The sequence below is a fragment of the Xiphophorus couchianus genome, chromosome 14 (assembly GCF_001444195.1).
Source record: "Xiphophorus couchianus chromosome 14, X_couchianus-1.0, whole genome shotgun sequence".
Lineage (NCBI taxonomy): Eukaryota > Metazoa > Chordata > Actinopteri > Cyprinodontiformes > Poeciliidae > Xiphophorus > Xiphophorus couchianus.
Window position 1 is genome coordinate 21,185,990 of NC_040241.1, and position 25,141 is coordinate 21,211,130.

Genomic DNA, 25,141 nt, shown 5'->3' on the forward strand with positions numbered 1-25,141 from the left:
GATGACAAATCTACAAAACATGCCAATTTACCCCCGATTAATCGATTGATCGACAATCAATAATTATTCTATTATGGTAGAATAATAGATAATGGATCTATCTATTATTTTATAATAGATAGAATAATTGCTCATTGCAGGACTGAAGAGCCCACCAAAGCATATTTATATGCTTGAATGGCGTAGTCAAAGTTCAAAATCCAGCTGAGAATCTGTGGAATGATTTGGAAATGATAAAGGAATACTGCTATTCCTTTTTATAGTTTTAGGCAATAAAATGTTTATTTTCTCATTTAAAAAAGGAATTTATCCTTTCTTTGCATCTTTTAATGTGTTTTTACGGTGGCCGACAGGTGCAAATGCGCAGCAAAAGAGAAAACATGCAAACAAACAAAAAACACGCGCACAAATTAAATGCGGCAAGCAAAAAGCGAATGAAATGCAGCAAGCAAAAAGAGAGACGCAAACAAAACAGAAGACACCCCCGAATGAAATGCAGCAAACAAAAAGTGTTGAAAACGGAAGTGCTCCAGACCACTAGGGGGAGTCAAAGAAAATAGTATTCATTTCTATGGGACCAGATGCAAGATTCAGAGAGAGAAATTTGAAAGAAAGTAAAGGTACGTATAACTATATTTCTTTTCAGATACGCCGTCTTTTATAATATTATAGAATAACAGAATAATTTATGGGTAGCGTGATAGACTTTGTGTCAGTCATACCGTTCTGGGCTCGGTCTCGACTCTTTGACTCCCCCTAGTGGTCTGGAGCACTTCCGTTTTCAACACTTTTTGTTTGCTGCATTTCATTCGGGGGTGTTTTCTTTTTTGTTTGCGTCTCTCTTTTTGTTTGCTGCATTTTATTCGCTTTTTGCTTGCCGCATTTAATTTGTGCGCGTGTTTTTTGTTTGTTTGCATGTTTTCTCTTTTGCTGCGCATTTGCACCTGTCGGCCACCGTAGTTTTTAATGTATAAAAAAAGGCTTAAGTGGTGAAATAAATAATCTGCACAATGTGGCAATTTTCTTACATGATTAATTAATAAATCAGCAGCATAATCGATCGAATAATCAATTACTGGAATAATTGTTAGTTGCAGCCCTAAAAAGCACAGCATCACATATTTATATTCTTGAATGGTGTAGTCAAAGTTCAGACATAAATCCAACTGAGAATCTGTGGAACGACTTTGAAATTATCACTAAAAAATGCTGTTATGAGATTTTAGGTAATAAAATCTTTACTTTCTTACTTAAACAATGAATTATTTGTTTATTTGCACATTTTAATGTATTTTTAAATATTGTTTAAAAAAGGTTTAAGTGGTAAAAATGAAAAATCTGCAGAGCGTAATTAATTTTTTTATCCGATTAATCAATTAATCATCGGAATATCTTTTCATTAAAGTAATTGTTAGTTGCAGGTCTACTTGTTTTTCCCACACAGATTTCTTAGACAGACAGCAAGGAACATATATAATATTATTTTTATGGTCATTTTTATTGTCCTCATATGTAAAATCAAAGAACTGAGAGAGATTCTGCAGGTAGATTTAGTATTTTTCTGTTTTTGTATCTTTTTTAGGACCGATCTTTACTCAGACTGAACAAAAAGCTTTTCTTTGAGCAAACCAAACAATCCTCATAAACAGCACACACCTACATAGAAACGAGCACAGCAGCACACACACATACACACACACACACACACACACACACACACACACACACGCACACACGCCCACACACACACTCTCTCCAGCCCTCCCCTGTTCTTCTTCTCTTTTTCACACTTATCTTCCCATTAATCCGGAGCGGCCCAGAAGGCTCTGCAGAGGTGTTGCGAAGAGTATCGGCCTCTTTCCTACACCTTCCTGCCAGCCAGCTGGACGTACTTCATTACTTCCTGTGAGTCAAACAGCCAATCAGAGGTTTTATTCGCCGTTAAAAGGCCCTCGGCATTATGGGTAAGCTGCGGCATGTGCGAAGCGATTTAAACATTACGTAGAAACTGGTTCAGGTGGCCAGAGTACCCAAAAATAGTACTCAAGTACTCAAGAGTAGCGCTAATTCTGCATATCTTTATTCAAGTAAAAGTAAAACCGTAGCCGTTCAAGAAATGAATCAACTAAGAGTAAAAAAGTATTTGGTAAAAAACTCAGGTACTGAGTAATTGATCAAATTATCAACCGTTTAACATAAAAAAAATTACATCACATGCACCAAAATATAAAGTTAAGTGGAAATTGTGGTATTTTCAAGACACAAATGACAATAATTTTCATATAAGTAACAAAAAATATCAAGAAAATGTTTCCTAATCAGTTTCTTTCTATAAAAAAACTTATGAAACTTTAACTAAAACTGCAGATGTGTTTCTTTGTCTGGTGGATTTTTACATTTTACTCAAGAATAGAAATACTTCATAATAAAATTACTCAAGTAAAAAGTACAGCATAGTGAAAATACTCATAAAAGTAAATATTTTCAGAAAAACTCCTGAAGTAAATGTAACTAGTTACTACCAAACTCTGGAAACTGCTGAGTCGAAGCCCAAACATTAGTGAGAGAAAGAGAGAAAAGAGGCAAAAAGAGGTACAGATGGAAGAAAAGCAAAGAAAGAGGAAATAATTTAGAGAAGAGGCGGCGTCTGGAATGCAGAGCTCTGTGTGTGTGTGTGTGTGGGTGTGTGTGTGTGTGCGTGTGTGGAGACGCATGTATTGATCGCAGAGAGTCATGGATAGTTTATTGAAGATGTAATTTGCATTGATCCCTCTGGATAATGCTGATCAGTCTCACACTGCAGCACAAAAACACTCAGATCTACGACCGAATCGCTGGACTCAGACGGATCCGGATGGATCCGGACGGAGGAAATGCTGCTTTCGGTTCTGAATCCATCACCGTTCAGCGTCTGGAGAGGTTTCATTTTAAAGCTTCGTCACTGATTTGGATCAGTGACGAAGCTTTAAAGCTTTTAAGCTTTTTTGGTGCTAAGAATGCTTAGCACCAAAATGGTGCTAAGCATTCTGGGAAATAGTTCCCACTCTTGTCTTTTTCTTTCCGTTTTATTAAGTGCTAACCTAAAAACTCCAGTTTATCCAACTCTTGGAGGTTCAACAATCCAAGTAATTGGCCACTGAGTTGGACGATTAAAAGAAATAAAAATGCATTTAAAAACAACAAACTCTTTGTTATTTATGAAAATAAAACAGATCTTCAAATAAATACAAGCAGGAATGTAAACAGAGTCGTACATTTTTTTATTTATTTAAATATATTTATTGGTGTGTAAGTAGCAGGACTGAATTAATTGGTTAATTACTGAACCTATCAGGTTTGATGGAAGGACATTTTTTTAAAAAGCTTTCAGATTTAAGAAAAAAAATCTCCTGTGTAGCATCTTTTATCAAATTAATAATCGATTAACACATAAATTAATCAATGTACAATTGAGAAAGACTAAACTAAAGGAATGTTATTTTATTGGATTCTTTTAGGCATTAAAATGTTTATCTTACTTACTTAAGGAGGGTCTTTTAATGTAATTCTAATATTCTAGTGGTTAAATAATCTGCAGAAATTGCCAAATGTTTTATTTGATTAATCGGCCAAATAATCAATAGGATAATTGATTACTAAAGTAATCATTTGCTGCAGCTCTAATCACACAAGTGTTGTGTTTGCTAATTAGGCAACATCTGGTTTTATTTATGGTTATCAGAGTAAAAGGAGCTGTTTGCCAGACTTTCATTTGCAAATAAATAATTTAAATTATGTATTATTTTCCTTCCAGCTCACAGTTATGCACCACTTTGTGTTCGACTGAAGCAAATAAATCTGTTCATGTTTGGCAAATGAATGCATGCAAGTTGAAAAAGTGTGAGACGAAACAGAAAACTAGTTTCGACAAACATTTTTCTACTGATTTAACTCGAATTTATAGCTAAAAGCCAGACAATAAATGCTTTCCTGCAAGAATCATTTCTTCAGAGATCATTTAATACCAATTATTGACCATTTTAATGCAGCTTCGACTAAAAATCTCTGTAAAAACTAATTCAGATGGATTGTTTGATGGAAACCTGCTCCAACAGGATTAATAACTCCACGTTTGACTTTTCGCCACATCCGCCGTCGCTGTGCGTTTGTTCGGTGCGATCGGGCAGACGCTGGTTTCAGTGTGTGTCCTTTGTCTGGATAATTTGTGTTTGTATGCAAATGAAGGTTCTGCGGCGGTCTCTGGAGACGAACGGCATCAGAACGCTTACATAAGCCCTTCACATGGAAAAACCTCATTCTCCTCTCCATCTTCAGCTTCCTGTCGCTCCCTGTTTTTGTTTCATGTTGCTCTCCTGTCGTCCTTTTAGCTCAGCGTTCTGCCGTGTGTGTGTGTGTGTGTGTTCTCATTGTTTGTGTCACATTAACAATGCCAGGCTTTTAGGGATAATCATATAAATGTGCTGACTGCGTGCACTGATGATGTGAAGCTGAAACATGTGAAACCATCAGCTGGTTTCACTCAACAGTGTAGAAACAGTTTGTTTGGGTTTTGAAGCAGTTGATGTGAATGTTGAGTTTAGTTTTGTTTGTGTTTTGTGTCTTTTTTTAAATGTTGTCTAAACATTGTTTTTTAAGTTCATTAATCTTGAATTGTGAGTTTTACCTTAATGCTGCAATTTAAACCAAATAAATATTTCACAATATGCAAGAAAGAAAGTTAAAGAGGAAACATTTCTCTATTAGTTTCACTCACAACATCAAGTTATAACTACTTAGTTCCCTTTTGAATAATTTAAATTCTTGTTTTAAGTGGCATAAATAAAAATTTCTGATTTGCTAATTAATTTAATTAAATATTACAATGAAATTTGCTCAAAAATATTTAGTGAGAACAGGACATTATCCTCATTAATGTGCAATAAAATAAACAAAACAAGATTCAAAACAAGAACAAAACAACACCAAAATGGTGCTAAGCATTCTGGGAAATAGTTCCCACTCTTGTCTTTTTCTTTCCGTTTTATTAAGTGCTAACCTAAAAACTCCAGTTTATCCAACTCTTGGAGGTTCAACAAAATTAATAAAAAGTTAACACAAGTTACTGCTGTAAGTTTATCTTTCACAAACTCTCACATTTAGGTTGAAAATCTAAAACTCGTCAAATTTATTTGACTGTAAGAGTAGAAGACAGAAGGCACAACTAAATGCAGCTCAAATGTTTTACAGTGTGTGGAGTTTTACACCTGGCTGGTTTTACTGGGAAACACTGGAAAGACTTTTATCATCCACACAGAAGATTTTGATGCTCAGTTGCGATTTTATTTCCTGAAATACGATTATTTTTTTTTTTTTGGTGCTTCTTCAGGCTGCTAATTAATGCGACAGCATCAGACTTCAGTGTGAAGAGTTTCCAACTCCAAACCAGTTCCGCAGAAGAAGAGCATTGACGTCACTCAACAGCACTCTGTTTACAGAAGTAATATTATTGTTTATGGATCGATTTTAGAGTTATTGATAACAGTATAAGATGAAAGAAAACTCTACTAATGGAAAAGGCCTTTTGTGGCTGAAACTTTGTAAAGACGTTGGAGCTGAGAGGTGGGATTGTGATGTCATTCAGTTCACCGACTCATATTTCTTTCATAAATTCATAATCATTGTTTATGTCCTGATTTACTGATTTTTGATGCAGAATTTCGATGCCTGTCTTACGTAATTTATGTTAAAGTCGGAGTAAATTCGACACTTTGAAAACTTTTGGATACGTATCTGATTATTAGCTCCACATGTGGACGTGGCACAGATCGGATTTTTTTATGGGGTTGAAAACATCAGAATTGGGCTGTTCAGACTGCCGTGAGATAAATCGGATTTCGGTCGCATTCGGATGCCCAAACCTTTTAGAGTTCAACTTTCAGGACACCAATGTGAAGAAATGTTTGCACTTTTTTTTAATCCTTACCAATAAATAACCTAAAAGCACTCCAAAGATTTTACTAGGCTTTTACTAAATTAGCAAATGCATCACATTTAAGGAAAGTATCCATATTTACGGTGCTGACTCTTCCTCATAAATTCAATAATTCATTCTGAAATGGTCTCTTGAGCAGATTTTACTTCCTTGGACAACATTGAAACCCAAAATTGGGTTGTATGAATATTAGCTCTCACTTAAAATGTAACTCTCTTTGCTGTGAGCGGAAGAAAGCTAACATTTGACTGCAGTGGCTGCATTATGCTGTGCTTAATTAGCTTTTCTAAAAACTAATTAAAAGAGATGCATATCCACTGGTTAGACGTTGAGGAAAAGTTTTTTAGTTTGGCTACAAACACACCCCAGGCTTTAGATTTTTATTTGTAAAAAGGACGGGAAACCGTTCATCATTAAAGTTCTGGACGTCTGAAAACTTTTGCTGGGAACCGTTTTATTGAACCGTTTTATTCCCTCAATTAGAAAACAACAGAGAGCAGCAGAACAGTAATGGGATAGTTAATAACACAACGTTATGTTCCCCAGACTCATTTCCTCCGTGACATTCATCTCTTCTCTGCAACTTCTCCTAAAATTCGTCATCCGTCTCCTACTTGGGAGATTTTTGCTGACTGCTGTCGCTGATTTTCTTTAATTGATTAGAAACATTTCGTCTGTCACAGTTTTGTGCTCGTTAAGAAACATTTTAGGAGTTTGACTCACAATGAGTAAAAAGAAACTGACATTTTCAGACAGTTTTAGATATGAACCCCCAACACTTATCAGCTCTTTCTCTCTCAAATATTTCACAGTAGTTTCATCAGCGGCTGCTGCCTGCTCTCTCCGTCCTCTAATGCCTTATAAACCGCTGACAGCCGCCCTCCCGTCCTCTGCATCTCCCACCTTTCCCCTCCACAGAATCTGAAAGAATTTCTTATTTACAGCTTTGAATCGAGGATACCGCTGAATGTTTTTAAAGAAATCAGACTCTCAGCCGTCTGAGAGCTTCTTGCGCAAAGAGCCAGGATGTGCAGCTAATTCTGCCTTGCAGCGAGGCGTGTTCGTCTGCCGAACAGAAGCAGCAGGAAGGCAGACTGCTCATCGACTCCCTCTGAGTTTCTGTGAACTGGACTTCATAGAAGCACAGCTCTGATTAAATTAAATCACAGACTGCTGAAACCTTCTCGCTGCAGATTACCTGCAGTCTGCTGCAGCCACAGAACATTCAAACCGCTTCCAGAGCAAGTTAGAAATCAACATTTTGCTACTGTAAACGTAAAACAATGCAGGTCACCTACAACATTTGTATTTTATAGGATGAATCCTGTAGTTCATTACTAGTCATGAAAGACGTTAGCAGAATTACCTTTATGTAATCCAACTTCTGCTTTTCAAAACTCACATTTTCATAAATTTTCCATTAAAGAAATATACATACCTATTTGGGTTTTATCGTCTCTGTTAAAAAAAAATCATCACGATGAAGTAAGTTTCAAATCCAACAATTAAACAAAGGGGCTGTTTTATGTTGAATAAACGTTTTTAAGCTTTACGTCATGTTTTAAGGTTGTTCTGGAGTGTTTTGATTCTTTCATGCATGTTTGAAGAATCCTCTAACAACCCTCCTCTGCCCAGCTCCTCCAGACTAGCGGCAGCAGCCATTAGCAAACACCTGGTGGAGCTACTTCTCTGCTGAGATCATCATGCAAACTACTAATCAGTTCAACAGTCCTAAGGATGATTGTCAATGTAATATTAATGGTATATTGATCAAGCTTCTTAAAGAGACAGAGACCCAATTCAAAGGTGATAAAATGCAAAGTCATACTTATAGCATTTTTATAACAATTTGATTGTGAAAGAAAATGGCTTAATGTGTCTGGAAAACACATAATATTGGCCAATGCCCGCCTGGGCTGCTTCTGCTAAATACCATGCTGGTATAGCGCCTTAGCATTACCTTCTGCTAAATACCATGCTGGTATAGCGCCTTAGCATTACCTTCTGCTAAATACCATGCTGGTATAGTGCCTTAGCATTAGCTTCTGCTAAATACCATGCTGGTATAGCACCTTAGCATTACCTTCTGCTAAATACCATGCTGGTATAGCGCCTTAGCATTACCTTCTGCTAAATACCATGCTGGTATAGCGCCTTAGCATTAGCTTCTGCTAAATACCATGCTGGTATAGCGCCTTAGCATTAGCTTCTGCTAAATACCATGCTGGTATAGCGCCTTAGCATTAGCTTCTGCTAAATACCATGCTGGTATAGCGCCTTAGCATTACCTTCTGCTAAATACCATGCTGGTATAGCGCCTTAGCATTACCTTCTGCTAAATACCATGCTGGTATAGCGCCTTAGCATTAGCTTCTGCTAAATACCATGCTGGTATAGCACCTTAGCATTACCTTCTGCTAAATACCATGCTGGTATAGCGCCTTAGCATTACCTTCTAATAAATACCATGCTGGTATAGCGCCTTAGCATTAGCTTCTGCTAAATACCATGCTGGTATAGCACCTTAGCATTAGCTTCTGCTAAATACCATGCTAGTATAGCGCCTTAGCATTAGCTTCTGCTAAATACCATGCTGGTATAGCGCCTTAGCATTAGCTTCTGCTAAATACCATGCGGGTATAGCGCCTTAGCATTAGCTTCTGCTAAATACCATGCTGGTATAGCGCCTTAGCATTAGCTTCTGCTAAATACCATGCTGGTGTCGTGCCTTAGCATTAGCTTATGCTAATATGATAGGGCCTTAGAGTTAACAGAAATAACTTTTTAATGAGTGCTGTCCACCTCTGCCTGTTTTAATAAATTACTCCAAAGGTCAGTGTTTCAGGACATTTTTGAACCTTCACAGTGAGTGAACTCACTCTGGGTTCTGCTCAGAATGAGGCAGAACTATTGCTTTCATGCACTGATTGTATCCATGAAAGCAATAGAAAACTTATTCCAAATGTGTGTGTCCTTTATTTATCCAGAAAATTCACTCAGTGAGATTAAAAACATCTTTTCTAAGAGTGACCTGACCAAGACAGCAGCATAAAACACAAAACCAATCCCAAAATACCAGATGTGTATTTTCCTGTGATATAGCATCCCTTTAAAAACCAGAGAAAAGGTGGGGGGTTTTTTTATTGCAAAAAAAAGAGAACATTTTACATTTAGGACTCCAAAATGTGTTCTGCATTTACATTGACTGCTACAAAGCTGCACTTTCCAGTTTAAATGCTTTTTATTGTTTAGCTAAAACTAGTTTGCATCATATAAACCGCATTCATCTTGTCTGATGTCTTTATTTATCTTCAGTGAATAAAGTGAGAAGGTCAGACCCTGGGTGGATAACAGCTCACTTACTTTAATCTTACAATATAGTCACTGAACTGACATTTAAAAACAATTTGCTATCCAGTTGGAGTAAATTAGATGAGAAATGTAACATTTAGTTTATTAAAGCTACTCAATGGAAAATTGCACAGTGGGGCCATAAAACCGGCAGCACAGCCATCAGGGTCACCATATAAGAGAAGAACATATTCACTGACATTTAATGTCCAGCCTTGAAAGTGAAGGCTAATTATGCAAATGCACAACCGCTAGCGCCGTCCATTACGCCGCAACAGTATTTAACAACAAAACAGGCAAAAGATCAAGCTTAGTGGTGCAGCAGAAACCCTTCAGACATGAAAACACAAACCACTTCAGCTCGGATGGGTCCCTACCTCCTTCTGGTGGTACTTGATGGCGAGCTTGAGCTTGGCCAAGTCGTGGCACTGCCTGGGGTCCAGCTCCTCGCTCTGGTCGTTGTCTCTGTGGTTCAGGATGGTCTCCAGCTCGCGGGAACTTCTGGCCTGATCCAGGAGGTCCTTGGCGAATCGTTTGCACTGCTGGGAAAGCTCCTCGTACTCCTGGCGAAACTCGTTCTCCACCTGGAACGTGGGACACTTCCTGTTATACGAGCATTGGGGTTGAAGCCATCCATCATATTCTGCTTTGGGGGTTTGATGCTGACTGCAAAGTGTTGTCCTTTTTAGTGATAAAAACATGGAGGAGCAGCATTCAGCTTCTATGCACCACAAATCTGGAACAAACTCCTGCAAAACTGGAAAACAGCCGAAAGACTGAGTTAAATCTAGACTAAAACCCTCCTGCTTAACCCTAATCAATAAAACTGTACTGAACATTTTGATGTCTAATGACGGCACTTTGCAAAATGACTTTATGAATTTGTATTTTTGTGTTAAAGCACTTTGAACTGCCTTGTTGCTGAAATTTGGTTCACAAATACATAATTGAGAGTTTATCGCAGATTTTTCTCAAAATTGTCAAAACCTTTCTTGTCCCAAACAGCTGCCTCAGCCTTTATTGATGTCAGATTATAGTCCATGATCTATTCAGCGAGCAACAAAAAGTGGCATTTATTGTCAGAAACCAGCACAAATATAGTAAATATTTCCAAATTAGTGACACAAACACTTTGATTTTTAATACAAAAAAATCACAAGAAGTATCAGGAAATTCTGGAAGTACTGAAAAGATGTTTCGTAATATTATTTAATTTGAAGAATTTATTGATATTTTAACAGTTTGTGAACAGGTTTTATCAATACATTCTGGCACAACCGGCCCTTTAAGAGCATTCGTGATCATGATTTGAACCAAAAAGAAAATAAGTTTCACACCCCTGAAAAACACCCAACCATTTTTTGGTGCCTGAAAAATTAGCCTGACTGTTACCTAGCAACCCCAGCAAATTCCAGTCTGTCACCTAGCAACCAAAGCAGAGCTGCAGCATGTTTGGTCAGCTGGACCAAACATGCTGTTTGGTCAGCTACAACGGCTGCTGGAAAAGACAAGTGTTTTTGTTGTTGACTAACTATCCAGAAATCACTTGCTGCTTTCCTGTTTTGTTGTTCAGGAGGCTCCACTTCTGCTTTTCAAAGTTCACATTTGTATAATTGCAGCCATTTTCACATGAACGTTGAACTTAAGATGAACTTATTTGGATTTAAAGTGACAGAGGCTCATTCTGACAGGAGCTCAGAAAGAGGCAGAACTGACCAGACTGAAATGCCATTAGCATAACTCCGCCCCCAGGTAAAAGGCTGTCTGGGGGCGGAGTTATTCCTTCACAGTGGGGTTAGTTAGACTCATGTATTGAGTAGTAATGGGAGTTGATTTCCATACCTTGCTCAGCTCTTTGAGTTCCCAGCCCAGTCTGAAGGCAGTGAGGATGGGATCCTCACTGGACAGCGCGATGAGAGACGGTGACGCCAGCGCCTTGTAGATGTTGAGTCGAGACCGAGAATGTCGAAGGCTGTCGACCTGCCATGAATTAATAATACAAGTTCGTTCTCTCAGTGACCAATAAGCTTTAATTTTGTAAAGAATACTCAACACTGGAACTGGAAGATATTTTAAATATCCAAAATAAAACACAGGAACCAAAAAAATCAATAAACAAAAAATAAAACAACACACAACAGGAGCCATAAATAAAATGGATTATGAAATCATTGGCCTTTGGAAAATATTAATCAAAATTAATTATAATTTTAATTGATCATTGCCACACTGTACTGTAGACTGTCTACTGTCTTGGATACAACTGATAACTTTCTTAACAGTGAACAATACTTCTTTTATTTTACATTTTAAAGAGACAGAATTAAGAGCGAGATTTATATTATTTACTAAATTGTCTCCAAATCAGAAACCAGGCAGTGGATTTCAAGTGGGGAAACATCGACTCACCTCTGAACTGGAAACACACTCAACGCAGTCGCATCGTATCTGGTGTGGCCTTGGGATGGTGACCTAAGAAAAGACGAACAGAAAATCAGAACAGGAAATAAAACAACAGAGATGGGTCGCATAGAGCTGTGGACCCCTGCATCGTGACGTCACGCCCCCAGCTTCCTGCTGGACGGCTAAAAGCTGCTTGCTAACAATAACTAGCATTGATTTTAGCTGTTTAGTTATCAACGTAATGTGCTAAATCTTATATGTATGCCTGAGATATATAAGAAAAAGGTACGCAGTGCTTTCATATTATGACAACAAGATAACAAGGTCAGGAAAAAGTTTTAATTAAGAGAAAAAATAGCAGGGGAAAGGAAAGTAGGTCTACTATGCTAGCTTGACTTTGACAAACAAACATGTAGATGTGATGTGGAATTTGGTGTGTTTAGGTTCAGTTTAAACAATAAAAGAAGGCGATGTGAATGCTAACTCTGACAGATCATCAGTAGAGCAGGCATTTAAATTAGCTGTGTTAGCTTAGTCAACAGCAGCGGTAGCTAATCTACCGCATCGATCACTTATTAATAACCGCAAAATAAACATCAAGCATAAAAACACAAAACTGTAACGGATTTAATGTTCTGATCTTTATGTAGGAAATGTTTGAGTGTTTTGGTGTTGAACCCTGAAACATATAGTGGGTTTATGTTGTCAGTTGCTGTGGCAACACCTCTGCGTGTAGCGTAGCCGACAGCAGAAAGTGAATAAAAGTGATTTTAAGTTGCTCTTTAAGGGTTTTTTACGCTATTTTTTGCCTTTCCTGTGGCACACTGCACTAAATCAACAATACAAACGTCTCAAGGTTTCATTTAGACGGTCGGCATGTACAAGAATCATCTTTTTGCCCTTCAGTGTTGTGAGTATGCGCTAAATTTCTGGATGTAAACAGTAACATGCTTTAATTGCTCTACTTGTACTGTAACTCGGTGGTTCTTGTGTTACAGAGTCATTACTTTGCGCTGGACAAGCAGCTTGATGATCTCGTAGTTGTTGGTGTGAGCAGCGAGCATGATGGGAGTTATGTCAGGGGTGAACTCTGAGAACTGGCTGTCCATCATCAGGGAGGGAACCTGAGGGGAAACCAAAGCAATTTATCTCAACAGAAGGACAACAACAGATGATAAACAGGAAACAAGCGCAACTACAGACAAGTTGGACAACATATTAATGCATTTGAATGCTCTCTTAAAAGTATAACTTTATACCACAGTTTGTTTCAAGACCAATTTTCTCCTAAACTACTTCAAGAAACTGTTTACTGATCACAACCTGGAAAAACTGGAATGATAATGAACGTTTCTCAGGTCTGTTGTGGTGCAGAAAGACCTGAATCCAAGTGCAAAACTCTCAGTTTACTGTTTTTTTTGTGCTTCATCCGTCTCCTCTGGTCATGAGATAAAAACAGACACAACCTGAAGCCGTAATAAAGCTTTCTGAGTTATGTTGGAGGGCCGGAGGGGGACAGCGTTGTCCTAGCTTACCCAAACAAAGCTGCAAAGAAAGCTAGCATTAATGCAAACCACGAAAGGAACGCGCTAACTATGTGGGAGGTATTATAAGTGGCAGAGTCCACATTTCTACCATGTCTGAAGTTTGTGCTTCGCAGCAACGCTAACGACTAGCCTGTAAATGGAAAGAATCCTGGAAGAATGTTTCAAAGATAGGAATCTGGTCCTGCATTGAGAAAATATCCTGGGTGCTAAAAAAAGAGCAGCTCCAAAGATATACGGACAAAAAGAAGGTCGAAATTTGTTGGATTTTTAACCAGCATTGCCACCATTAAACTTTGTATTAAAGAAAATCCAGAAATTTACTCAAGAGTAGAAATACTTCATAATAAAATTACACTAATAAAAGTACATTATTTTAAAAAAAAGTTACTCAAGTGAATGTAATTGAGTAAATGTAACTAATTACCAACCAACTCTGCAGGCCAAAAATGTATAATTTTAAATGAAAAATATTTTTCCGACTGAAATGTTTTCATTTAGTAACATTGATGAAAATAAGATTTGCTTTTCTATTTTAGTGAATCCACTCCCCTGGACTTACAATAAGCTCTTGTATTTGCTGAAAAGTTGCTTCTAAGTTACTTTTGTCTGTTTTCAAATGTTCTAAGATATTTACTGTAGAAACTAAACCAAAAATACTTGGAAAGATTTTATGTTTTTGCAGTGTGGTGTCATTTTCTTTTTGAAAAGTTAATGAAATATTTAATGAAAAACAGCAAAAAATATATGATATCTGGATTTGTTATCATATTTATTGTTAAAACTTCAGTTTCTTTATCACAGGTTTCACTTTGAATGGCAGGACTATGTACCACTTTAAAAAAGGTAAACATTGCATAAATACAGAAGTGAGACTATTTTGAACCTGAAAAGCCAGACAGACACTCTGAAGGTTCTTGAGAAAGACAAGGGGACGAGGAAGAGGAAGAGGACTGAACATGTGTGAAGTCTTTCATCTCAGAGGGAGGATGAGGAAGAGGCCTTCTCTTCATCTCTCTCGTCATCTCATCACACCTACTGCTTTGCCCTCTCATCCGTTCTTCTTTTTCCTTCCCTGCTGCTTCATCCCCATCCCTCGCTCCCTTTCACCCGCTGTCACCTCCGTTTCCCATCTGCCCCGTCTCTTCGTACCTCTCTGCCCCGCCTGCCTCTCCGCTGCCAAAACCTTTTACTCATCTGTTCGTTCTCTCCCCTGCTCCCTCCTTCTTCTGCGACGAGAAAACGTGTGAAAGCAGCTGCTACGAGACCGGCTCAGATTAAACACACAGAGACGGAAATAAACGCAAATTTAAGCAAAACACTGGAAAAAGATGCAATGAAAGAGTTAAAGAAATGTCTGGTTGTGTGTAGGAATGTGTTTCTGATTTTTAAAAAAAACATTAAGAAGCAGGCTTGTTAATTTGCTAAAAATTCATATTAGTAGCATGCTGTTGTATCTGCAGTCTCGTAGCAACGTTACACTGTAAAAACACAAAACTATTTTCGTCTAGTTTCTGGTGCAAATCTCTCAGTTCACTGGAAATAAGACAAAACCAAACTACAAGTAACCTTTCAACAAGAAATATTAGCTTGTTTTAAGTCAATAATTCCTTAATTTTGATGAAAAAATATGTGAAGATTTTGTGTTTTTGCAGTGATCAATGTTTGGATATTTGCTGCTGATACGTTTAGCCATATTTTTCAGAATTTTCTCACTAAGTGCACTTATATTTTCACAGTTTTCTATAGATTGGATATTTTTCATGTAATATTTCTCTATCCAGAGACATAAGAGTGAAAATAGAGCCTCAGCTAGTTCTGTTGAATCGCAGAAACGTTTGTTATTGTAAAATATCTTAGTAAAATAAACAAAAACACTGAAGTCATTGATGTAATTTTCTGAAAACAAGCTCCACGTTGCCTTGTTGGGAACCGGATTGGCCAGAATTTCAATAAAAACATTATTTTAGGAAGAACCTGTCAGTTTTGTTTCAGGTTAAAACCAAATCTGGAAACTTTCTAGCGTCCAGTCGTGTCATTTCTCTGACCTGAGCGACGTCTGAATCCATTACAGCAGAAAGAAAAGCTGATAAACTGCAGCTGGAGCCCAAAAAGTCAATTAAGAGCAAATCTGCAGAAAGTGAGCGCAGCAAATTCTGCTTTCTGCTGACCCAGTTGGAGAATATTTTGGCTCATGAGCTCCGGTTTAAAGTAAACATAAGTGAAGTGAAGTGGCTGTCAGCAAGTACAGACAGCAAACTTAGACAAAAATTTACTTTGGACTCCAGTTCGCACTGAAAATATTCAGACATCAAAGCGAAAGTCATTTCCTCATCCTCACTCTTCCTCTCCCTTCTTGACTTCATTTCCTTCCCTCCATCTTTTTCTCCATCTCTTAAAACTACACAGTTCCTTTTTTTATTTTAACTTTTATTTCTATGTTTAATGAAAATGCAGTGACTGGTGAGCTTGTTGCAAATTAAATCATTTACAGATCCGTAAACCGGATAACATGCCATTTAAATATCGAAATGTAAAAATCAGGATGTAAAACATGAAAGTTCTGCTAATTCATCAATTTAAGGATTAATTTTAATTTAAAAACCAAGCTGCTACGATATAAATAATAGTAAACACATTAAAAAGGAAATGTAGATAAAAACTTTAAGAGGTTCATGAGTTCATGACTTTAAGATCCAGTTTATAGGACAGCGATGCCAAGAAAAGCAAAATGAAAGTTTCTGAATTTTCCTGGTCAAAAATTTTACTTTATTGCAATTAAAATGTTTTACATTTATTTTAAGATAAATTTCTACGGTACTTAATTTTTTTTTAAATTTAATTATAATAAAGAATTTTATAAAGCTTTTGAAATGAAATATTTATTGTTTTCTTAATATAATTTTAAATTTTTGTTAGTTTTAATTTTAATTAATGGCATATCTATTTTAAATGTGTACATTTTAATATTATTTTTAAAAAATCCAAAAATGTTTGGAAATAAAATCTGTTTTTATTATAATTTCTTTATTTTGCTTTTTAATTACATAAAAAATTATTATTAATTTATATATATTTTTTATTAACATTTAAATTTATTTTAATTTGTTTTGTCTTTTTATACATTTTTTGTTGATGTTCGTTCGATGATCTGAAGGAGTCAAATGTGAAAGAAAAGCAAAACAGAATAAATCTGAATTTTGTTTACACAACGCTCTATGCAATTGCATTTTTGTAATGCTTTTAAAAATAAAAAAACAACAAAGAAAAATGGCAGAAAAGAGAAAAAATTCAGAGAAAAAAACAAAAAGACACAAAAGTGAGAAATATTCCCACAATCCTCTGCTTCAGGGAGAGGTTTATAGTCATGGTGATACAGATTCCTGAAACATGAACTATCAGAAAAACTCTCGTTCTGTTTAGAGGAGAAAAAGATTCATTTGTGTTTTCCTTCTTCTTCTCTTTTCACTCATTCATTATTCCTTCTCTCGCTCTGATTTCCTGTCTCTCAATGAACTGATGTTTCCCCCTCAAGTCCCTGAACAGCTGCACTTCACTAAAACAGAGGATGCTGGGTTTTTTTCTGAGAAAATACAGAAACAAAAATGCATCAGGCAGACAAACATCCTCTCTGTCTGCAAATCCTATTTCACAGTTTGTCTACTAAAGAGCTCTTTAATTTTCCTCGTCTCAGCAAAACGCGGCACGGAGCTTTACAACGAATGAATGTGCAGCTCATTATCTCTCCCACACATGCATTCAGATGGAAAAACAAAAACGTGAAGCACATCCACAGATGAGTAATGAGTGATGTACGACGGCGCATTAGCAAACTGGAGGTGGCAACAACAGGAGAGAAAAAATGTTCGTTTTTTTGTCTTGATGGTTTTTCTGGCAAATTTTGGACTTTCCAAGTTTTTTTACACAAAATTTCAGATTCATTTTTGAGTTTTTCTTGGAAATGTTGGACTTCCGAAATTTTTTTAGTTAATTAATTAAATTTTAAAGTAATTAATTTTTGGACAAATTTTTAACTATTCAAATTCAGAAGTTTTATCATTTTTTCTAGAGGTTTTCTGAGCTTAATCTCAGAATTTCTCAGGTTTTTTCTTGGATATTTTTGACTTTTTAAACTCAGAATATTCTGTTGGTTTTTTTCTTGAACATTTTTTTAGATTTACCAGAAAATTTCAGAAGTTTTTTTCTAGTAAATTTTTAACTTTCTATGTTTATGTTTTTTTATTTTTATTTTTGTTTTCAAATTCAGAAATTTCTATGCTTGTTTTTTAGAAAATTTCAGAGATTATTCTCAACATTTCTGAACTTTCTTTTCCTTGCACATTTTTGACTTTTCAAACTGAAATTTCAACATTAGTTTCTATCAATGAATAAAATTTTATTTGCATAGCACATTTAAGCAGCAAGGCATTTCAAAGTGCTTTACATCATATCAAACACAGAAACATAAAGTCATCAAGTGGGGGCTTCTTGCTTTTGCATTCATAAAAAGTTTACCTGTTACACTCCTACTGTGTTATATGGAACAAAATACTTATTGGTATTTTTATTCCCACTCACGCTCACAATCACACAGTTTAAAACGATGTAAACAGCATTTTAATGGCACCAGGCTCCGTACACATCTTTCACTGAATTTCGAGCTGGGACTCCACCGTCCCTCACCGATTTTTGTGCAATTCTATGGTCAAGGCTAGGCATGTGTTTCTAGAAAACTTCAGTTTTTACTTGGATATTTTCAGCTTTTGAAACTCAGAATTTTCTGTGGTTTTTTTCTAGAAAATGTATGAGGTCAATCTCAGAATTTCAGGGGTTTTTTTCTTTTATCTTTTTACTTTTCTCTGAATCTACCGGGACCCTATTACGCCGTCGTTCTAACGTGCCTGGATGCAGCAGATGTTTCCGCCGTTGGTTCTGAGCTCACCTGCTTCTCGCCGCTCGGCCTCCTGTGTGACAGCAGCAGCTCCACGGCGCCCACCACCTCCTTCCTGATGGCGTACAGCAGGGCGTCGCCCGTGTGGATGCCGTGGTCCAGCAGGAGCTCCATGATCTCCAGGTTCTCGTTCTCGATGGCGATGAGCAGCGCGCTGCGGCCCAGCGGGTCCAGACAGTTCACATCCATGTTGTAGTAAACCTCGGCCTCGCGCAGGGCGTGTTTGACCCCGGCATAGTCACCTGAGGAGGGAACGCAGACAGGAAGCTGAAGCCTGGGGAGTGGATGTTCACTGCAAAAACACAAAATATTACCAAGTATTTCTGTGCAAGATTCTTACAAGTAACTTTTCAACAAGACATAAGAGCCTTAAAGTCAACGATTCCTTTATGTTTACTTTGTTTTTTTAAAGTATTAGTTTCACTGGAAAATTATTTCACTTATAGCAAGACATTTTTCCACATTGCAAGTGAAAATAGCTGCCAGTGGATATAGTACTTTTGATTATTACAAGTTACTTGTAAGTTAGTTTTATCTTATTCCAAATGTACTAAGATATTTAAGAATAAACAAAAAATACTTGGTAAAGTTTTGTGATTTTGCAGTGTTTCTCTCAAGTACTGCACAAGATATAAGAATTTAAGTAAATTATTCCTTGATGTTGGTGAAAATTTGTTCTGTTGGCAGATACATTTACTTATAACATGATAGGTTCTCCATATCATAAGGAAAATAATCTGCCAAAGGAACCAGAACTTTTTCATCAATATCAATGAATTATTGGAATTATAATTATAATAATAATAATTATTAGGAATTAAAACAAGTTCCTATATCTTGCTGAAAAGTTACTTTTAGGTTTTGTCTTAATTCAAGTTTATTTAGATATCTTCACTACAAATGAGACTAAAAATACTTGGAAATATTTGGTGTTTTTGCAGTGCAGTTATCCGGCCATCTTATTCAAATCTTAGAAGAAAAACGGGTAAAATGTTGCCTTGAATCTCTTACTATCAGCCAGTTTTATTAGAAAGATTTATGGCAGATCTGATCAATTTGTTTTTGCTCTGAAAGAGCAGCGGCGGTGAAGGACATGCAGATGGTTTGCTGAGGATGGTGCTGCAGAGCGGCTGACAGCCTGAGCGACCGGCTGCTCGGCCATCAGCATCGTTTCACGGGTGACTGGACGTCCACAGCACAGGTGTGCAGGGAACAAACTGATAAACATTCGGCTGCAGGAGCTTCTCCCTGCGTGTTTTACCTTTCTCCACAGCGGTGAGGTAGGCCCGCTCCTCAGCTGACAGCTCCACTTCAGCTCGGACGATCTGAAGCGGGATGCGGTCGCGGTACGGCGAATAGGTCGCCTAAAGACGGAGAGGGAGGCATAAAAAACAAACTGTTGTGATTAAGAGATGAGGGAACTAAAATCATTTAAAAAACTGCTAAACCTTCCTCAAAATGCGATTTTCTTTCTCACATTCTTAAATTAGCTTAAATTAGGTTTGTGCGGAATAGTCATGAGTAGTGAGTACCTTACCTACAATTGACAGCCATGACAGAAATCTCAACTTGGAGAATTTTGGACAATTTTTTTCTGTTTTTTTTTTTTAAGTCAAGTTAGAAATGATGAGAAATTTCCAACATTTTAAGACTAAAATTTAAAAAATGGCAGATTAAGGTTTTTTTCTCACCTTTTTAGCTTTGCATTGTGCAGTTGTTTGCACTGTTGCCATTTTCTCGATTGAACTTAATCCATGTCTGTTTACCTGTAGAAGCATCACTTAATCTGTGACATTCTCCCACTTCTGTGCATTTTAATTGTCCTGAGTTGTTTGTAGCTAGCATACATAGTAACATTGCTTTTGCTCTGGATGTACTCTGAAACTAATTACTAGCTATCCTATTATAAATTTAACTTCAGTACTGGAAGATTTTGAGTGGAAGTTTTCACTACCTTAAACAAGAGTCAGTTAATTGAATGATAAATTAAAATGAGATCGATATAATTATTTTAAAACAAAATGTTTCTGTTTCTTTGTTATTGTTGCCGGAGTTTTTAACTCACCTTTTTGTAGTACAGCTGTGTCATTGGATTCATCTGGACAGTCTGGAGAAAAAGAAGGAGGGAAATATAAATAAACAGTTAATACTTAAAACCCAGAAAGGAGAGCATGTTGATGTGGGCGGCTGCCCAGGGCGGCAGTGGAACAAGGGCGGGAATTTTAAAAAATCTATTCATATGTCATAGGAACATTTAATAAAATGTTATTTAATCCCTGCTCGCCTTTTTAAAAAATACTTTGGTCACAATTTGGATATTGTCAAGACTTTACACACACACGCGTGTGCATATATATATATATATAGAGAGAGAGAGAGAGAGAGAGAGAGAGAGAGAGAGAGAGAGAGAGAGAGAGAGAGAGAGAGAGAGAGAGAGAGAGAGAGAGAGAGAGAGAGAGAGAGAGAGAGAGAGAGAGAGAGAGAGAGAGAGAGAGAGAGACATATATATATATAGCTCTGGAAAAAAACTTAAAGACCACTTAAAATGATCAGTTTCTCTGATTTTACTTTTTATAGGTATGTCTGAGTAAAATGAACATTGTTCTTTTATTTTATGAACTACTGACAACATGTCTCTGAAATTCCAAGCAAATATTTTACAGAAAATGAGAAATGGTCAAAATGATGAAAAAGATTCAGAGCTTTCAGACCTGAAATAATGCAAAGAATTATAATTATAAGAATTATTCATTTAGAAACAACAATACTAAAGTTTTAACTCAGGAAGAGTTCAGAAATCAATATTTGGTGGAATAACCTGGAGCTTTTCAATGGGGTTCAGTGCAGTAGGCTTTCCATTTTTTCCAGAGCTGTATGTGCAAAATAGAACATAAATATTATTTATTGTCCCAAAATGTGAACATCTTTGTAAGTTGACAGGAAATCAAACCAAGGAGATTCACGCAAAGACAGAATATATCACAAATAAGGACAGAATAAAGAATAAAAGTAATGTAAGGGCAACATTTCAACATAAAAAACAGTGTACTTCAGTCCAGAGGAATGTGTTAAATTGGTTTAATCAAAACCAAAACACGAATGTCTATTGGCAATGCATTCTATTTACAATTAGAAACGATTCAAACTGTTGCAAATTGCAGCAAACATAAATCAAAAACTGCAGGTTTTCAGTCATTTTCTGAACGTTAATGTGACGGAGGTATTTGAACATGTTGAACATGCCACTGCTTCCGTCTGTATTATGTATAATCTCGTCAAAAGCTGACAGGAAGCAAATGTCTGCCTGTACGTTGAGTGAAATCAACAGTCAGCCTACAGAGAGCAGATATGTCTCCTCCCACACTCACACCGTCTCCAGTTATTACATGTAATCCCCATAAACCGCAGCCAAACGCAGGCCGCGCAGCTCCTCTTGTTTGCACGTGTGTGTGTGTGTGTGTGTGTGCCTTTATTTGTTCAAGACTTTACACACATTAACTTGCTGCGCCATAATTACCCCGTATTTGTTTATTTTGTGAAGCAGCGTACAAGGCAGACGGTGCACTTTCTACACTCTCCAGCGCAGAGCGGCATTAATTTTACATCAGTGGGAGGCAGTCGAACTGAATGCTGATGAAGAAAAGAACACAATGAAGCAACATGCATGTGTGTGCTGGGGTGAGAGAGGGCCTAATTAAAGTATGCTGTTGTTCCGAAAGCCAAGGGAAAAAAACTGTTAATTTCAAAAGAAAAGCTTTGAGCTTGTTTTACATCTGAACGTCATTAAGCAAACTGCAGTCTGCGCAGGTGTTCGATTCCAGCTGTTCTCTCAGCAGAGGACGGGAACGAAAGTCACAAGTTATTCTCTGGGATTATATGAGCACATTTTTATAAACCCTTCTATTGCCTCTCACTCCTGCTCATCTTTATCGACCGTCTCGTAGCAGCTGCAGTAATTATTCTTGGAAGTTTATCTTGTGCCAGCTGGCAACCGACGCACACTTTGATCATCAAAGTCATAATCTGAACGGAAGATGTTTTCTTTGGCTGTTCTTAATAATAGTTTAAGTTTTTTAATAGTCAACCAACAAGAAACAATCCAGGTTAACCAAGAGAGGTGTTCACTCTGCTGTTTTCTGTTAAATATTTAAAGGGGCGTATCATGCTAAATTTACATTTTGTGCTTTTTTTGCACTTCCATTTGGTTCCTAACTGCTTCTAAAAGCAATCCAAGTGCTTAAAAGAACCACCGAAACATTTTTAGTAATAAGTTAATGTTTTTTGGTGAGCCATTTCAAAAACCTCCCAATTGTTGAGTCACACTGCGCCGTTACCTAGCAACCCAAGCAGAGTCTGAGCACGTTTGTTCAGGTGGTTTTACCGCTGTATGTGCTGTACAATGGCTGCTGGAAAAGACAAAAGAAAGGTGTTTTGTTGTTGACTCACTACCGAGAAACCACTGACTGCATTCTTGTTGGTTGTGGAGGAGGCTCCACTTCTGCTGTTCAAAGACGTACAGTTGTATAATAGCGCATCTGTTTGCAGCCATTTTCATGTGCTAGGGGGCGTGGCCTTTCCCAGATACTAAAAAAAACATGAACTTTTTGGACGTCTAAGCAGCTTCATTTAACATCTGGATCAATTAAGACATCAGAACCACCTCACGTGGATCCGATTTCACTGCATAAAAATTGTGAAATATCTATAAAAATTTCCAGATTTTCTCTTCCTTTGCATTAAATACACAGCAGTTTTCAGTACTTTTTCTAGGCCACGGTACGACTGGCCTTTAGCTCTGATAAATGGTCCAAACTTCTTTTAAAACCAGTTGAGGCCATTTAAACGGGTATCTAAACTGCAGATCTAGTTATGAATTTCTACTGCAGTTATAGCTCCTAACTTTTGAGCTGTTGTGAGAGCAGCAGCGTTGCAGATGGCGGCCAGACTGCAGGCTCATCATGAACAGAATCTCACAGATGACAGAAATGTTAACGCCACAGATCTGAGTCAGGGCCTCGGACCGCTGGAGAAAATTTGATCTGTTCCGACACAGATCTGGAGGCAGCAGAGTTATTCTTCAGAGACTCTGCTGGTTAAACATGAGGAACGGAAAGAGACTCTTTTGATTCTTTATGATTTTTGGGATGGTACGCTACATGAACAGCAAATTTACAAATCAGTTGAGGGAAAACGAAAGTGAAAAACCACGACGGTTCAGTTCGTTCAAAATGATGCAGCTTTAAGATGCTTGTTTTGATGTTTCACCTGTTTTCAAAAACTGCTGCTTATTAAGGAAACATTTAAGAAATTCTATTATAACATTGCAAAATTATCTTGACATAAGTGAAATAATCTGCCAGTGTAACTAACACTTTTAATATTAAGTAATTAACTTATAAGAAGCTCCAATATTTTGCTGAAAAGTTTTTTATAAGGTGGCGAAAACCCTCTAGTTTCACTGCAAAAACTATATCTTACCAAGTATTCTTGGTCTAATTTCTAAATAAAATAACTCAGTACACTTTAAACAAGACAAAATTAATTTACAAGTTATTTTTTAAACAAGAAACATGTGCTTATTTTAACTAATACTCATAAAAAGTACTGGTCCCACTTGAAGATTATTTCACTTACACCGAGACAAAAGAATCTGCCAGTGGAAGTAGTAGTACTTTTTAGTAATTACTTACTCATAATAAGCTCTTATATCTTGCTAAAAAAAGTTACTTGTAATTTAGTTTTGTCTTATTTCATGTGTATTAAGGTATTTGCCTTGATGGCTCAGCTGAAAAAAATACCATTGGGTAAAAATATTCCTCATAGATGTAAAAAGTTTAGGGAGGGATTATCTTCTCAGGTTAGTTCGGAAACAAAATCATAAAACCTGCCTTTTGTATTTACTCAGGTTATCTTTGATATTAAAGTTCATCTGATGTTCTGAAACATGCAAGTGAGTCAAAAAAAACATTTTTTAAACTGAAGAAATCCGTCAGGGGGCAAATTTCTTTCCACAGCGCTGCGTCTCGGATTGAACTGAGCCTCCCTGCGGTGAAAGCTCATTTTAGCCGCTTCTGTTCGCAATCTCATTCTTTATTCCAGGCGATACAGCGGGAATGTAGCCGACTGGTGAATGAAAAGCGCTTCCTTTCACTTCTTTGTCATGACGTCGTCTGTTTTTAAAAGATCAGTTGTTGAACTGAGATGTGAAAGTCCCAAACATTGAGTTCGGTTAGAGCGGAGAGTCAAACTCATTTTCAGTTTGAGCCATGAAAGGCCTGAGAGGGCCAAGAATGTAACGATAAAACCCATTAACTGAGATTTAACATATCAATAAGTTCTTAAAATTAAATAATATTGAACATCTTTTCACACTGATCAATCACTCCAGGATTACATGTTTGTTTTTTGAAATTTTCTATAATATAAATGACAGATTTTGTGTTAATGTAGGAATATTTGCAAAGAATTTTGCAATATTTGCACTTACGTAAGACAGTAAATGTGACTTTTTGTTACTTTCCATATCGATCACGGACTACAACTTTAGATCAAGTAAGACTGAGCAGGCAGTTTAGTAGAAGTAAAATATACTGCCACCTGCAGGCGGGAGTTAGCATAACTTAAACCCAGTATTTGACCAATTTTGAAGAAAATTTGCTATAAAAACTATACTAGAGACCCTGAAAAAAATAATCTCAGAATTCAGATTTTTTTTATTCTCACTTGTTCTGATCTTTTTAAATCTACACTGGACTGAACGTCATTGATACTCGACAAACGTTACTATTCTGCGCAAGCGGGAAGAAAAACAACAAACATGGCGGACGGCAGTGAGGTTTAAGTCGTTAATGTGCTGCTCCGGTTCAGATGTTTTTATGCATTAATTTAACAATTTTAAACGACTTTAAAATCGTGAGCTAT

General features: G+C 36.9%; 1 protein-coding gene across 1 annotated transcript in view; it reads right to left on the minus strand.

The window, feature by feature from the left end:
• Positions 1–25,141, minus strand: part of trpc5a (transient receptor potential cation channel, subfamily C, member 5a) — a 119,789-nt gene that overhangs the window by 49,264 nt on the left and 45,384 nt on the right. The window contains exons 2-8 of the mRNA XM_028039058.1: positions 20,286–20,327; positions 19,482–19,584; positions 18,212–18,462; positions 12,733–12,849; positions 11,732–11,794; positions 11,165–11,302; positions 9,700–9,906 (exon numbers count right to left, since the gene is read on the minus strand). Coding sequence (XP_027894859.1) covers positions 9,700–9,906; positions 11,165–11,302; positions 11,732–11,794; positions 12,733–12,849; positions 18,212–18,462; positions 19,482–19,584; positions 20,286–20,318 — 912 coding nt within the window. The 5' untranslated portion in view covers positions 20,319–20,327. The remainder of the gene's footprint in view (positions 1–9,699; positions 9,907–11,164; positions 11,303–11,731; positions 11,795–12,732; positions 12,850–18,211; positions 18,463–19,481; positions 19,585–20,285; positions 20,328–25,141) is intronic.